General features: G+C 35.5%; 1 protein-coding gene across 2 annotated transcripts; it reads left to right on the top strand.

The window, feature by feature from the left end:
- LOC128018370 (renin) lies at positions 1-6347 on the top strand. Of its 2 annotated transcripts, none has more exons than XM_052603850.1 (9): positions 1-250; positions 984-1134; positions 1261-1384; positions 1522-1640; positions 1962-2158; positions 2944-3066; positions 3467-3611; positions 4412-4510; positions 5585-6346. In XM_052603850.1, exons 1-9 carry the CDS (start codon positions 156-158, stop codon positions 5744-5746), a joined length of 1215 nt encoding a protein of 404 aa, XP_052459810.1. In that variant the 5' UTR covers positions 1-155; the 3' UTR covers positions 5747-6346. The 2 variants fall into 2 exon arrangements, with proteins under 2 accessions (XP_052459810.1, XP_052459809.1); XM_052603849.1 differs by having other exon boundaries at positions 15-250; positions 5588-6347.
- The last annotated feature ends 10019 nt before the right edge of the window (positions 6348-16366 follow it).

Raw genomic sequence — 16366 nt, 5'->3', positions numbered from 1 at the left:
AGGGTGTGGGTCGATGTCAGAATAGAGCGTAGGAGAGATAGTATAAAAACACAGGAAGGACAGTCTGTCAAAAAAAAAAAGCACAGCTAAAAAGAAGTGTGTGTGAGTCGGAGCATAAGACGAGCCGCCCTATAGTTACACAGCTTATTTGGTAGATGAAGTGCTTCGATCCATCTGCAAGAATGAACGTGCACTGCTTGGCTCTTCTGGTTTTGTCACTCTCAGCGACAAGTGTACAGGCCTTATGGAGGTAAGTCAACACACTCATCATGTGGAGAACAATTATGCCGGCTTTAATACTTCGATGAAAGCCAATTATTTAATTATCTTTAGAATATCATGCAATGTTTTTTTTTTCTAACACAGTAAAATGCATCTTTGTACATGAAAATTAATAGCTGTCTTTATATTTTAGGGAGGTCAAGTCACTTTTAATCTCGTAGAGCTTTATACACTATAGATTGTGTCAAATAAGCTTCACAGACATAAATAGAAAAACAGCAGAATCACTCATGGAAACGCAACTGAGACATTTCAGTTTCTGCTGTAAAGTAGCTCTACAAGGCAATAGTGCCGTTATTTAGCTCAAGTCAGTTTAGTGTTAGTGTAACTGTAATTTGAATTTCTGGTTCTCTCGATTTAAGAATAAATTGTCTGTGATATTTGCCCACTGGTTGTTTATCCTGAAAAAATAAAAAAGGCCAAAATAAGAGAAAATAAAAAAAATAAAAATAAAAAAAAACCAAATGTATCAAAATATTTTTTATACAAAAATATATTTTAAAATCTATTTTAGTAAATATGAAATATATTACAAAATGTATATCCATTTGTATATCCATCATACTGCATCTACAGTATGTCTCATTTTGAAATGAAGAAAAATTCTCATTTTAAAATCAGATAAAAAGCATCTAATGTTGTGGGTTTATCAGTTGTGCAAACAAATAAAACATGTAATGAGTCATTTCTCACGTTGCTAGGGTAAAACTGAAGAAAATGCCCTCCATACGAGAAACCCTGAAGGAAATGGGTGTCACCCCAGCGCAAGTGTTTTCTGAAATGATGCCAAAATATGATGGACCGTCACCCAAAAACGGCACAGCTCCAACACCTCTGATCAACTACTTAGATGTAAATCAGTATTAAAAATAGAAAAGAACCACTTTTTTATATTTTAAGTTTTCTATTTTTAAAAGTCTGTTATATTATATAGATGATTTGATATTTTTAATCGTCTATTTCTCTGTTGTTTTCCAGACTCAGTACTTCGGTGAGATTAGTATTGGCTCACCACCTCAGGTGTTCTATGTTGTTTTTGACACGGGTTCTGCCAACCTCTGGATTCCTTCATACAGCTGTTCTCCTTTATACACAGCCTGCCGTGAGTGATTTGCTAAATGCAATCATATAAAACCCACACCATTTATATTAAAATGACACTGGATTATTTGTACATACCTTTTTAAATAGAAAGCAAAACCTGCAGCTCAGTCTGCCTTTCTCCATTTTCGTCTTTAGTCACACACAACAGGTACGATGCTTCCAAATCCGTCACGTATATCTCCAACGGCACGGGATTCTCCATCCAGTACACTTCTGGATACGTCCGGGGATTTCTGAGCAAGGATGTGGTTGTAGTGAGTAACAAAAAGCCGTTTGTTTGAGAATGTAATTGGGAAATGTTAAGAAATTAGTTCAAAAGGAATATCTTTACCAACATATGGAAATGGTATTTTAATCAAAAATATTTTTTTTGCCATCCAGGTTACCATTGTAAGTCAAGCACAGCAAAACATCAACGGATAGTTGTCCAGATGCTTGCAATATTGCAACATTGCAAAATACTGATTGCTTAAAAAAAAAAGAAAACTGACTGCAATATGGAAGACCAGAACTGTAATTGCACATAGTACTGTACATGATTGAGCTGAATGACCTTTGACCTCTAACTTCTTTAGGTGGGTGGTATCCCAGTGATGCAGGTTTTTGCTGAGGCCACAGCTCTTCCTGCGATCCCGTTCATCTTTGCCAAGTTTGATGGCGTGTTAGGGATGGGATATCCAGATGTAGCCATCGATCGGATTACCCCTGTGTTTGATCAGATCATGTCTCAACACGTTCTGAAGCAGAACGTCTTCTCTGTGTACTACAGCAGGTGAGCGTCAGCATCTACTGACACACAGGGTGAGCAAAAGTGAGACATTTATGATTGCAATTTTTGTCATTTTTAATTGCCATGAGGGTCTTTGTCATTGTGGAAATATTTTCATTACATTACATCCACTAAGCTGGTCATCCGACGTCTAATTATATACAATTATTATTATTCTCTTACATAAGAGACTATATAAGTCCATTATGCCCACCAACATCAAAAACAGTAAAACATGAATATTCTAAAGTATTATTTAAAACAGTAATGTAAATAACTAAATATTACCACTAAATAATTTTGTATTGTGTGTGTATGTATATGTGTGTAATGTTTATCACATATGTGTGTGTATATATATATATATATATATATATATATATATATATATATATATATATATATATATGTATGTATACACACACAAATACATACAAAATATATATAAACAATTTTACAAGAATGAAACACAGTGAGTTAAATGAGTGAGCTTTTTTAACTTTGTAAAATCATACTTAATTAAAAGTATTTTCTGTCACTTTTGATCAGGTTACACACACACACACACACACACACACACACACACACACACACACACACACACACACACACACACACACACACACACATATATATATATATATATATATATATATATATATATATATATATATATATATATATATATATATATATATATATATATATATATATATATATATAAATGTATTTAACCATTACTGGTGGATTACAAGTCATATCTTTGTATGTATATGTGCATCTATAAGAGACCCAAAACAAATCCCTGGGGGAGAACTGGTGCTGGGGGGCACAGACCCCAACTACCACACTGGATCCTTCCACTATATGAATACCAAAGAGAAAGGCAGGTGGGAGGTCATTATGAAGGGGTAAGAATATTATCATAATCAGTTTTACAGAACAAAGATGAATTCTTTCTGCTATTCTACATCTGTTATACATCACAGTTTTTACAAATATTCCTAGCCATCCTATACCAGTTTATAAAAGATATCGATTAGCCATAAAAATCTTTAATAATGCATAGCTCATTTCACAAGATGTGAGACGTGTATTACTTGTGGATTATTGTTTTTTTATCAGCTGTTTGGACTCTCGTTCTGACGGCACTCATTCCCTTCAGAGGATGTATAGATGTAATGCTACATTTCTCCAAATCTGCAAACTGAAAAAAATTAATTATTTCAGCATTTTTTTGTTTCCATAGCAATGTGTTTGATTTGCCTAAATAAAATAAAATAATAATTATTATTATTTATTTTTTTGCAGAGTGTCTGTGGGTGCAGATATGTTGTTTTGCATGGAAGGCTGCAGTGCTGTGATTGATACAGGCTCCTCCTACATCTCAGGCCCCGCCTCCTCCATTTCCATTCTGATGAAAACAATCGGTGCCGTTGAACTGGCAGAAGGAGGGGTGAGTTCTGTTTAGATAACCTTACGCACATTCCTTAAAAAAGCTGTCTTTATTTAAAAGCATACATATAATCTACTGAGAATGAGAAAATTGATTTGAGAGATTAAGCCATAGAAAGAGGGTTTTTTCAATCAGAACCAAAAATATGAATCCACTACTTACCAAAAGAAACTATGAAAACTGAAGGAGCTCAAATTTAAATCTTGAAAACAATATTATAAAATCTCTAAATCTCAACATTAGTGGCAAACCTTCAAACTTTCTACAGTAAAAAAAAGAACAATATGTTCCAGTTGTTCATAAACAGACAGCACATAATGCACGAAGGACCTTCTAAAACATTCAGCAGTGAAATCTGATTATAAATTATAAGGCAATTGATTATAAAACTCAACACCTTCACACTGCAAACAAACTTAGGGTGATTGATCATGTGCCAACACGGCATCCCATTTACATCCCATACATACAAGCTTTTGTGAAACAATACTTCTATATTCAGCATTAAAACCTGTTTCTTATTCCTCCGTTTCCTTTTCTCTGTGGGAACAGCGGCTCTGGTCTGTAATGATTGGCTGTGTGTCATAAATAATGCCTGAAGAGCATATGGAATGACTGAAAGCGACTGTTTTTTTTTTTCTCGTAACCACTGTGGTTGGTGATATTCAATGTGAAAAATGTGTGTATTTCTGTCTTTTCAAGTGTGAAGTTAAGTGTGATTTCGGTTTTGCAAAATGCTGTTGTCTTTGAATGATTTTTGAAAGGCTTGCTCATTCTCTCTCTCTTCGCTCTGTTCACAGTATACTGTAAACTGTAATCTAGTCAAGTTGTTGCCCACTGTGGCTTTTCATCTTGGTGGTGAGGAATATTCTCTCACAGAAGAGGACTACATTCTCTGGGTGAGGACTTTATTTATTTCATTACAAGGGTAGTATATTAACACAATATTTCAGCTTTAATACACTATGTTACATTTGGTGGTGCTGATCTTGAAAGATTTGAATTTTCTCATGACCTGTTGAATGAATAACCTCCTGTTATTGGACAGTTTTGCTTGTGGAATAAATTCATCTTGGTTTACTATTATCATGTTTTGTTTTTTTGTTTTTGCGGAAAGCTACATACACACACTAGGTGTCAGTATAAGTAAGATTACCACCTCATAAACAAAAATGTCACAGTGCACTTTTAATGTAACTAGGTTGTGGATTATGAAGTGACCCTTGAGGCCGACACAGAAGTTGGTTCCCTAAACAAACCCCCCCAAATCTGGGATTTTTCGCTGACTTTTGGATTATTGCAGAATAAAAAGCTATGTGACCAACAGAAGTTTATGATTCTGACTGACTCAAGATAATTTACACAAATGAACACAGCTTAGGTAATTATTTTACTCGTGTTAATTTATAATTTAACAGGCTTAAATGCAGTTAACTTTAATTAGTTGAACTGCAGAATGCTTTTTACCACTTAAGTACTTAAGAACATAAATTTCATATTGTAATCTCTATTATCTTTGAATTATTGGTTATGTTGTATACTGCCAAATATGGGTGTATTTATAATGAACTAGATTTAATGTAACCTCTATTGAAACTAGAATGTAGTTACAATGCAATAAATACAATTACACAATGAAGTTGCAATTTAGACATTTAAAATCTATTCAAGATTTTTTTTTTATTTCACTTAAATAATGTTTAGCTTTAACCGAAGTGCTGTTTTCATTATAAATACTGTTGCTGGGTCTTTACACTGTTAGTTTAGCATTTCATTACACACTGAAATCTGGGATCTATTCCACTGACCCTTTTCATTAAATACGAAATGCCTCATGTTGTATTTGCATGCCATTTTCCAGATGACTTCTGAAGCATAGCATCTGTTTTGAGATGCATCAGTCTATGTTCTAGCTATATGGACTTGCATTGGCTTTTCTAATGTCTCTTTGTCTTCTTTTGTTCTTCAAACAGCAGTCTGAGTTCGGAGAGGACATCTGCACTGTGACATTCAAAGCGTTGGACGTGCCGCCCCCTATTGGTCCCATCTGGATACTGGGGGCAAACTTCATAGCTCGATACTATACAGAGTTCGATCGGGGAAATAATCGCATTGGCTTTGCTCAGGCTGTCTGAGAAACAATGAGTTTTCTATTATCCTAAATTCAGATAGCTACTATATTGTTACATGTACACAACATAGGACACTTGATCTGTCACAATAATAGCAGGTAACTTAAGTTAAAGCTTCCTTTGTGAACAATAATCTACTTTAATCATAATTTTAAAAAAGTACTTATGGAAAAAACTTTTTTTTTTTTTTTTTTTTACCAGAATATGCTTGTTTGTGAACGGAATGTAACATTTAATTGGATGTTATTTACAATAAAGTGCATTATAAATACAATTTATATTAAATGCAATTTCTTAAATTACATTACATACACCCCAAAACTGAATTTTCTGTCATCATTTCCTTATCACTTGTTCCAAACGCTTTGTTCCAATGTTTCTTTCTTCTATTGAACACAAAATAAGATTTTTCTCCATATATGGATACCGTCAACTCTTTGGTTTCACACATTCTTCAAAATATCTTCTATAAACAGAAGTTGTCGGAACAACTTGACAGAAAGTAAATGATGACTGAATTTTCATTTTTTTTTTCATTAATATTTTTTGCAAGGTCAGTTATTGGAAATAAACTTTTAAGATTGGAAGTAAGTGCACATTCACTACAATTAAGCTCACTTCAAAGGGTGAATAATGATAATCAGAGGCCATGGCTGTTATTACTCTAAAGTCTGACTTCAATAGAAATATATTAGCAGTTATTTTCACAAGAACCACATGTAAATCAAGACAGGAGGCTGTTCTTTTGTCAGGTGTGTTGTTCTCTGTCAAAAGTGTTTGGTAACACATGAATTATATATATATATATATATATATATATATATATATATATATATATATATATATATATATATATATATATATATATATATATATATATATATTACGAACTAGCTCAGACAGAAAGATGAAAAGAAAAAACATTGGATCACTCCCTTGAGCAACTCCTTGTGGGTTTTGATGAACATGACATTTGGTTTTAGATTTAACTGAATGTGTATTAATAGCATTGAAAAAAAGAAGTAGCTCAAAAAGCCACACCCTTTGGACTTGTAATAAAAACGTTTTAAAACCATTTAGAGTTATTTCATACAGTATATATTTACTATAGTTATATCATACATGACCCTGGACAAATTTGTCAAAATATACAATATTTTTACAATATACAATACTTACACATCATCTGAAAGCTGAATAAATAAGCTTGTTTAGGTAGGACAATATTTAGCCGAGATACGACTATTTGAAAATCTGGAATCTGAGGGTGCAAAAAAAAAAAAAAAAAAGTAAAATGAAACATTTCTTTAATGTTGTCCATATGAAGGTCTTAGCAATGCATATTACTAAATAAAATTGTATTTCCTAATGATTTTTGCCATTGAAAAATGTAGGCATTAATCACTTACCCCCATGTCATTCCAAACCCGTAAAAGCTCAATATCACTATGCTGCATGTGCTCTTCTGCATCGTTGTGACACGGAGGACACAGAAGAGCACATGCAGCACGGTGATAGGGAGTGACACAGAAGAGACTGTTGACAAAGAAATTATTGAATAAAAGCATTATTTTTGTTTTCTTTATTTACAAAAAGTGTTCCTGTCGCTTCATATAATCCAGATTGCAAGTCTGATGGCCGATGGAGTATTCTGACGACAACTTTTCAGATCTGGACCTTGACACTGTTATTTACTTGGCTGTCTATGGGACAGTCTCAAACCTCCAAGTGTTCATCCAAAATATCTTAAATTGTGTTCCGAAGATGAACAGAGCTTTTACGTTTATGAAACGACATGGGGGTAAGTGATTAATGACAACATTTTAAATTTAAGGTTGGAGTATCCTTTTAACTTAACGAACGTATTCACTTCTTACAAAAACATTCCAGGCGGATGACGTATGAGGTCAGCTTTGTGCAAGCGCCGCTGAGAAGTGACTGAATGCTGAACCGCAGTGGCGAGATCAAAACAAAACAACAGTCACTAATTAGAATAACAAAACGAGGATTTGTAAAAAAGAAAGGTATAATTTTTATATAAGCCAAGAGGAGACTTCCTTTGCTTCCTTTGCTCCTGTAAACAAATGTTGTTTTTATATGAGACTCGGGTGCATGCACTGCGCTGACCTCATACATCATGCTCCAGGAACTACTTCTGAGTACAACTGTTGGCACAAGCTACATTAAAGTCATTATTACATTTTGAATATGGATATTTTTATAACAAAAATGCATCTGCATTTGCTACAGAAGGCCTTTGTTCTGTTTAAAGTAACATAAAACAATCTGTACTAATGAAATTAGTAGAAATCCACTTGAATTCAAATTTTCCACTATTGTAAACACAATGTACAACTGACTGATACTGTTTTCATTTGTATTATCAATTTGTATTATGATTTTACAGGTATTTATTAGTGCCTTATAATGTGTGAATACTTTGAAAACTGAATAAACCAAAAACAACTTTAGTATCCAACTTCAGTTTTTAGTTGGCAGCACTTCTTTCACCTTTCAGAACATCACAATCCAAACAAGCCTATGAGGTGCATATGAGGCCAACTGAATGTCAGGATAGACGTTTACCCCTTTTGACCATCCTCACTGTCCGTCCCATTATGCACATTCTGGTGAACAGCCACAGAACATCTTCATTACGCTAGAGCACTCATCCATAAAAACATGAAGACATGCTTTGCTTCATATGTTTGATGTTTTCTCTCCCAGTCTGTGTGTGTTTAGAAACTAGCTTGTCTTGCAGTGTTTCTGTTGAGACGGCTGTGAAATGGAATGCAAGATGTGATCTCCTGCTGTTTCAGTCACGCTGAAGACGCCTTCCTCAGCAGGAGCTATAGATTTTATCACTATTTGGTCTCTCGATTTTCTCTTTCTCTCCCTCCATTCCCGATCCACATTCTTTAGCTGCTGTACGTTTTCAAAGAGATTATATCAGACATAACAGATGTCCACATCATACTATATTTATTGACTCATAAGATATTATCATATCAGGGCACCAGAAAAAAGAAAATCACTTAAGGAGTCACTGGCTCCTATAAGAAACCAATTAGGCTGCAAATTATTTTGCTAAATGCCACAGAATAAATGTGTTTTAATTTTTTTTTAAACACCTTAACATTTCAGTCATACTGTCATGTGTTTATGTCTCATATCTTATTCTAGTCTCATATTCTAGTCTTTATCAGGATTTTAATCCATCTTGTAGCCTAGATGGACTGAGAACTATAGTTCACTTAAAGTGGGAACTAAACATATTTTCCAACTTAAGAACTATATACTGTATATAGTCACAAATAAATGTTTATTATATTTTGTATCAATATCATGGAGGATTATTATGTCAGTATCACTTGGTCATTGAGTGTAGTTTGGGCTCCTCCTTAATGAAGCCTATAAATGTTGTAATATTGTCTTGCACACGTCCAGCCTGTTTTTTCCATAACATCCTAATTATATAGGAGATGTTGAACTTGAATCTAGCTCATTGCATTCTTTCTTATCATGTAGACCGGGGGTTTTCAACCTTTTAGGAAATGCGCCTCTCAAGTTTGTCTAATTTCACTAACAATTTTTTATTGCCCCACATGTTGAAAACCCTTGATGTAGACAAGTTAAGTCAAAATATAAATATATGCAATATAACACATGTATTTAGCTTAATGCATTTTCTTACTTATAGAAACACTAAGCATTTACATTTTTTAAAATTACTAAAATGTATGATCCATAAAACACGACTATAATATTATTCCTGTGATCAGAGCAATGTAATAATTCCACTGGAGGTGAGTGTTAACTAAGAAACTAAGCTCAGTTTCATTTATCATAAAAATGTTTATGTAAACAAATACTTGACTTGGCTTTACATGGAATAAACATGAATTTAACATGGACACAGTGGAGCAGGCGACCAAGGTGAAGCAAAGACCACCACAAGTCAGGAGGCCATAGCAGAGCAGAAACATGGATAGGGGGTTTACGTCTAACCACTGTGATCAAAATAAGACAGACAGGAAACTCACAGGTTGGTGCCAAATCAGGTCTGAGCTGTAGGGCTTAAACAGGCTCTGGAGTGATTCATAGACCTGAAACTGTGTACAGCCCAAAAACACACAATGGCCATTGACATAACAGGCAGTGCAACTGACAGTGGGACCAATTCAGAGACCCCCAGACTGGGCACCACTGCAGAGATACTAGCTGCTTGCACAGATGCCAGCAGTGTGTCCTCCAAACTGGAAGCCAGTCTCATTTTCCTAGGAATCACCCTTGGCATTCAAGAGGGCTGGAGGCTCTGGTGTGACAGCCATGCTTGTGATCTATGTCATTGATTTCATTGCATGTGTACCCACTACTGGCACTACATGGATATAAACTCAGCAACAGTGATACAAAAACAAAGCTAGACCAGGGACAATGAAACATTAGAGCTATTTATATCAAACAAAGGTGATACACACATGATCCAATCCAACCAACGAGATTGTGACACATACAACAAAGGAACCAATGAGAACAAGACACAAAAACAAAATAACTTCATGGCAGGATCACATGACAGGGTCAGTGGCAGGTTACGTCCACATGAAGTCTTTCCTTTTTTTTTTCTTGTCTCAAGAAATATCTGTGTCTGCACAAAACCACAAAACGATGCAGTATACTTGCCAGACCAGCATGGGGTGCTGTAATTCTGCCACAGAGATACAATAAAAATGGAGAAGAAGACTTGGACTATGCACATAAATCTTGCACGCGGTATACAAATATTCATGGAACAATACATTTATTAATCTGTGTTAATGTTAGTCAATAAAAAGACCATCGGTCATAGTTTCTTCATGTTTTGGTAGCTGTGACGAAGCTGTGTCTGACTAGGGGCGAGAGGTGGGCTGATGATGTCATCATTTCAGAAAATCTACAGGTTCTCTGTTCACACAATAATAGCGCCGTTTTCAGATTTATCCCCTCTGGCACCCAGTTTAAAAAAATATTGGTTTCACTCTCCCAAAATGCCGGATCCATGTGGACGAAACTCCTCTATACGATACAAAATTTTTGCATATACAGCTAAACACGTCTTCGTGTGGACGTGGCCTAAGAATCTTTGGTGCTCCTGGGCAATGACAACTAGAGTACTCTTAAGTCAAAGTAGTGTTTCTAATGCTAAAATATAATTATTGTTGGTACTGAATGGATTCAAACATAGATCACAGAAAAAAAAAAAAAAAGCAAATATTTTGGAACAATTTAGAAACTATTCGGAAGTCAATAACAACAGAGACTGTGGAAAAGTGCATAAAAACAATGCCATCAAGAAAGCAAGCTGATAAGAAGGCTAAAGAAGGCCATACAAAATAAAAAAACGTTTTTTGGTTATTGTGTGAAATATAAAGAATATTTAGCTGTTTCTGTTTTTCATTTGCCTAATAAATGACAATACATTTTTTTGTTGTTTTAAACAGATGCTCTGATAAATTTGTTAAGTACGCTACAAAGTTTTATGAGGATTTGAACTGAAAATAAATCTTATAAACTCACTAATACACTCTGCCCCTTTCTTTTTGATTGCCAATTGTTGCAAAAAGTGAAATTGCAAAGCAGTATCACTTCAGCTTAAGAGATGCAAGTTGCGTGACACTGCACAACATGCTCCTAGAATGTGTCTGATTAATATGTAGGCATAGAAACAAAAATGCTCAGGTTTACCCAGTATTTATGAATCCGGTGATAGATCATGCATCCAGTGATCCACAGTCATACAGGAGAAATTTAAAAAACTTCAACAAAACATGAACTCCTATAGAGGGCACTCCACTCAGAACTATTTCCATTTCTAACTCCATTCTCCAAAATCCCATGCTTAGGGCTAATCACCACCAGGTGTTCCCCATTACCACTTCCCTATATAAATATGTTTGGACTCTCATTAAGTACAAAGTCTTGTTTAGTTATGTCTGGCATTTCCAAGCATTTTCTCTGTGCTTGTTCCAGCCGTGTTTTATTTTGGGTTGTGTATACCGACTGTGATTCTCTGCTGCCTGCCCTGACCTCTGCTTGTTTCTATTGCTGATTTTGGATATCCCCTGACATACCTGATGCTGTTATCTGATATCTGCCTGTTCGACCATTCTAGAAAATAAAGTACTGCATATAGATCCGAACGTCTCTGACTCATCGTTACACTAGGGAACCTCTTCTGATGATAGTGTATATAGGTCCTAGATAGACGTTTGATAATGCATTGCTATTCTTGTGTATTACATGTCATAACTTCCACCAGACAGTAAGACTGAAACTTAAACACAGGAAAACTTTGTTGTGAGGTGAAATGCAGGAAAAATGAGAAACAGAAAGATAATGATTTGCTTTGACAAGCGTTTTCTGCAAGAAACACGAAAGCAAACTCTGAAAAACAATAAAGATAGGAGTCATATGAAGACAAATCTGATGAAATTTGCCCTGGTGTCACCAAACAGGCAGACACTGAGCATTCATCCACAACATCCTTCTATTGTTCATATACTTAAAAAAACGTAACTGAAGGTCAAACAAAGACACATCTTCGGTCTCAGGACCCTCATTTAATGACTACACAGCTGAATTTAAAAGAAGCTAGTTGCTGATATCTATAAATATTTCAAACTAGATGGTAGATATGGTGTTTAGTCCAAGCATGTGACATTCCCAAAGGCATATTCCATTTTCAAAGAAGCATTCCAGAAAAATATCAAGGAAAGGTTAATCCAAATCATTTTAAAATGTAATACATAACATGTAAATTCTCTTTCCCTTAATGCAACTATATTTTATGAAAGGGTTAAATATTAGATAACTTCAGTCAGTCATTGTCACTGGCTTTTGATCAGGTCAGAGATCTCATCAACAGTTTATTGTTTGTTCATATCACCAGTTCACATATTGTCAAGAGTAAGCTGTTAGTTGTGAATGAGCAGAAAGCCATACATACTAATGTACTGAAATATGGTTAGGTTCAAAGTGAAAGTAAAGAACCAAATGTGTCTTTTGTTTGCAAAGTGATAACTTCAGTGCCCCAGATCAGTCTGTCCTTAGACCAGGCACACATGCAAGACATATGATCTGCTCATCTCATGCTCAGAAGTGCTTAACACAGCAGTCTGCATCCTATTCATTTGCAAAACTGAAAATGAATACTGCAGAACAAAAACAAAGTAATAGAAATAAATGGTTATTATATTATATTATATTATATTATATTATATTATATTATATTATATTATATTATATTATATTATATTATATTATATTATATTATATTATATTATATTATAATGTCAGCACAAGCTGCTTTAAGTTAAACATGCATTCTAGTATTGGACTAAGCTTAAGCCTTGTCTTTGAAACCAGTCTTATCCTTTCTCCAAACCATTTGTCCTAGGTCTAGGTCAAACCATTTGTTCCAGATCATTAAGATCCAAAAAAAGTTGGGAAACTGTACAAATTGTGAGTTAAAAAGGAATGGGATAATTTACAAATCTCATAAACTTATATTTTATTCACATTAAAATATAGTTAACAAATGTCAAATGTTGAAAGTGAGAAATTTTGAAATGTCATGCCAAATATTGGCTCATTTTAGATTGCATGAGAGCTACACATTCCTAAAATGTTGGGACAGGTAGCAATAAGAGGCAGGAAAAGTTAAATGTACAAATAAGGAACTGCTGGAGGACAAATCTGCAACTTATTAGGTCAATTGGGAACATGATTGTGTATAAAAAGAGCCTCTCAGAGTGGCAGTGTCTCTCATAAGTGAAGATGGGTCAAGACACCCCAATGCTGCGGTGAAAAATAGTGGAGCAATATCAGAAAGGAGCTTCTCAGATAAAAATTGCAAAGAGTTTGAAGTTATCATCATCTACAGTGGATAATATCATCCAAAGATTCAGAGAATCTAGAACAATCTCTGTGTGTAAGGGTCAAGGCCAGAAAACCATACTCCAGTTTGTATGTTGTTATGTCAAATCAGTTCAATTCGTTTTCATTTAAAACATGCATTTAATCTGGGACTAAGCTTAAGCCTTAAAGGTGCCAAATGCAAAAATTGAGGTAAAAATATCCATAACATGACCTACATGCATCAAAAGAATGAGAAGAAATAAGGGCGATGATGTCATTAAAAAAATTTAAAGTTATAGTGCTGCAGAGATATCAACCTTAATTAGCATTAGCATTACTAGCCCCGGCCCGACAGGTGTCGTAATACCAGTTTCGGCCGTGGGAGGCGGTATGCGGGCAACATAACCACCAGCCAACCTAAAATACACTAATAACTTGTGTACTTGAACCTGATGTCAATCATGTGGAAAGTACAGCCCACTAGTTCATTTCAGTTCAGGGAAGAGAGCGTCACCCGCTAAAGGGAAACAACCGCGCTCGGAAACACAAATCAAGAGTAAACATCGGCACTGCTTTTAATCACTGGAGACAACTGATGGACCTGAAAGAAATGAGGTTCGACTCCGATCTTGCAACATTTCTTTTGAATTGGTAAGTTAGATGCTGTTAGTATTTCGCTAGAAGTTTGTTTTATATGTTTGTGTATTTGTTTTCGGGAAGTTATAACATAGAAATGTATCGAAGGCTGTTCGATAAATGTGCTAATGTTAGCGTTGGCTAACCGTAGCTGCGTTTGATAATTAGCTAGCTATAACTTAACGTTACCCATTTTATTATATAGGGCTGTGCATGTCTTTACTCATTTACATCTCATCAGTAAAGACGCTCCTGTAATTAGGAGTATATCTCCAGCACGTGTGTTCAGATCAGGTCTGCCAGGTTTTCACAACAAATTCTGCCCAGTTGCTTCTCAAAACTAGCCCAATCTCGCTTCCAGAAGGTTCCCCGATAAAACATTGCTTCCCGGGGTTAAAATATAGTTTTTTTAGCAGGGTTGCCTTGGTATCATTCACATTTTAGGGGCTAAAGATCACGTTATTTGTATTGGGGTCACTGTGACCAGCGCACAACCACCACAAAAAAACCACCACAGACTTGGCAACACTGGTTGGCATTTACTACACAGAGCCGTAATTCACTGACAATCTACACAACATCGATGTTAAAATCGCAGGCGATTCTTTGTTGATTTTGAAAGCGATTTTGTGTTAGTTGTCGGTAGACTAAGGCTCTGTGCAGTTACTGCCGCTCCACCTGAACCAGTGTTGCCAAGTCTGCGGTTGTTTTTCATGTCCGCGGTTTGAAGCAATCCCAATACCAATAACGTGATATTTAGCCCCTAAAATGCAAATTTTACCAGGGAAACCCTTCCCAAAAATGTATATTTTAACCCCGGGAAGCAATTTTTATCGGAGAACCTCCCGGAAACGCGATTGGGCTAGTTTTGGTCTAGTTTTAAGAAGCAACTGGGCAGGATTTGTTGTGAAAACCTGGCAACCCTGATCTGAATGCACATGCTGGAGATATACTTCTAATTACAGGAGCGTCTTTACTGATGAGAGGTGCATGAAAATCGCATTCGATTTTTTGCACAGCCCTATTATCATAACTAACCTGCTCTGTCTAGTCTGTTGGTCTCCGTGTCCTCTTTGCTTCGTGGTTTTTCTGTGCGTGAAAAAATTGATGTGTGGCGTGAAAGCGTGTGAAAAGAGTCAATTGCGTGTGTCTCACGGTGAATGCTTGAGAGTTGGCACATTAGTTTCCAAGCAGAATAAAGAACAGATTGATTATTGCTGTTTAGCGTTTTTATTAATCTATGATGTGTCCCTGTTTACGTACAGGGACATAAAAAAATAAATTAAAAGTGATACGTGGACCAAAGGATCCTAATATTTCGTCCACAACAATATTTAATGATGTTATAACTCCTTGTGGTTAGTCTGCACGAGATCAACAAGCTTGTTTGCTTTGCGGCCGCTTTAAATACAAAATAAGCATTCGATCTACGTCAGAGCGTCTGAGCGCTCACAAATCTTTCTGCAGCGTCGTGAGCAGAGCGGCAAGTGCGATTTTTGACGCTCTAGACGCCGGCGGTGTGAACGCACAGTTAGGCGACGGCTATGGCTGTAGTGTTGTTGTGAAAGTAGGGGCGGAGCATAGAGACTATGCCGTTTCTCGTTTGTTACTCTAGAGTAGACCAATTCACTTTATTGAGGCATACTGCCCCCATCTGTTATGGAATGTGGAGTATGACTTGATTTTTTTTGCCAAACATTACAGATGGCACCTTTAAAGTCCTTGAAATAATAATGTATTGATGAATTTGTCACTTATAATATTTTATGTCGTGCTGTAGACACAACAGGCAGCAAGAGGTAATCATCTAGGAAAATGTGACTTTTATTCAGCAAATATGAAATGAATTGAGCCCCAAAAAAATCCTACTTGTATTTCTTCTTACTGATTGTAAGAAATTATACTACAAATTATTTGTATTTTGAATAAATGCTACATCAAAGAACTGTGAAAAGTTTCCATAAAAATATGAAGCAGCATAACTGTTTTCAACATTAATAATAATAATAATAAATGTTTCTAGAGCAGCAATCAGCTAGAATGATTTCTGAAAGATCATGTGACTGAAAACTGGAGTAAAATCTTTAA

Source organism: Carassius gibelio, chromosome A8, assembly GCF_023724105.1.
Source record: "Carassius gibelio isolate Cgi1373 ecotype wild population from Czech Republic chromosome A8, carGib1.2-hapl.c, whole genome shotgun sequence".
Taxonomy (NCBI): Eukaryota; Metazoa; Chordata; class Actinopteri; order Cypriniformes; family Cyprinidae; genus Carassius; species Carassius gibelio.
This window is presented reverse-complemented; position numbering and strand designations above follow the sequence as displayed.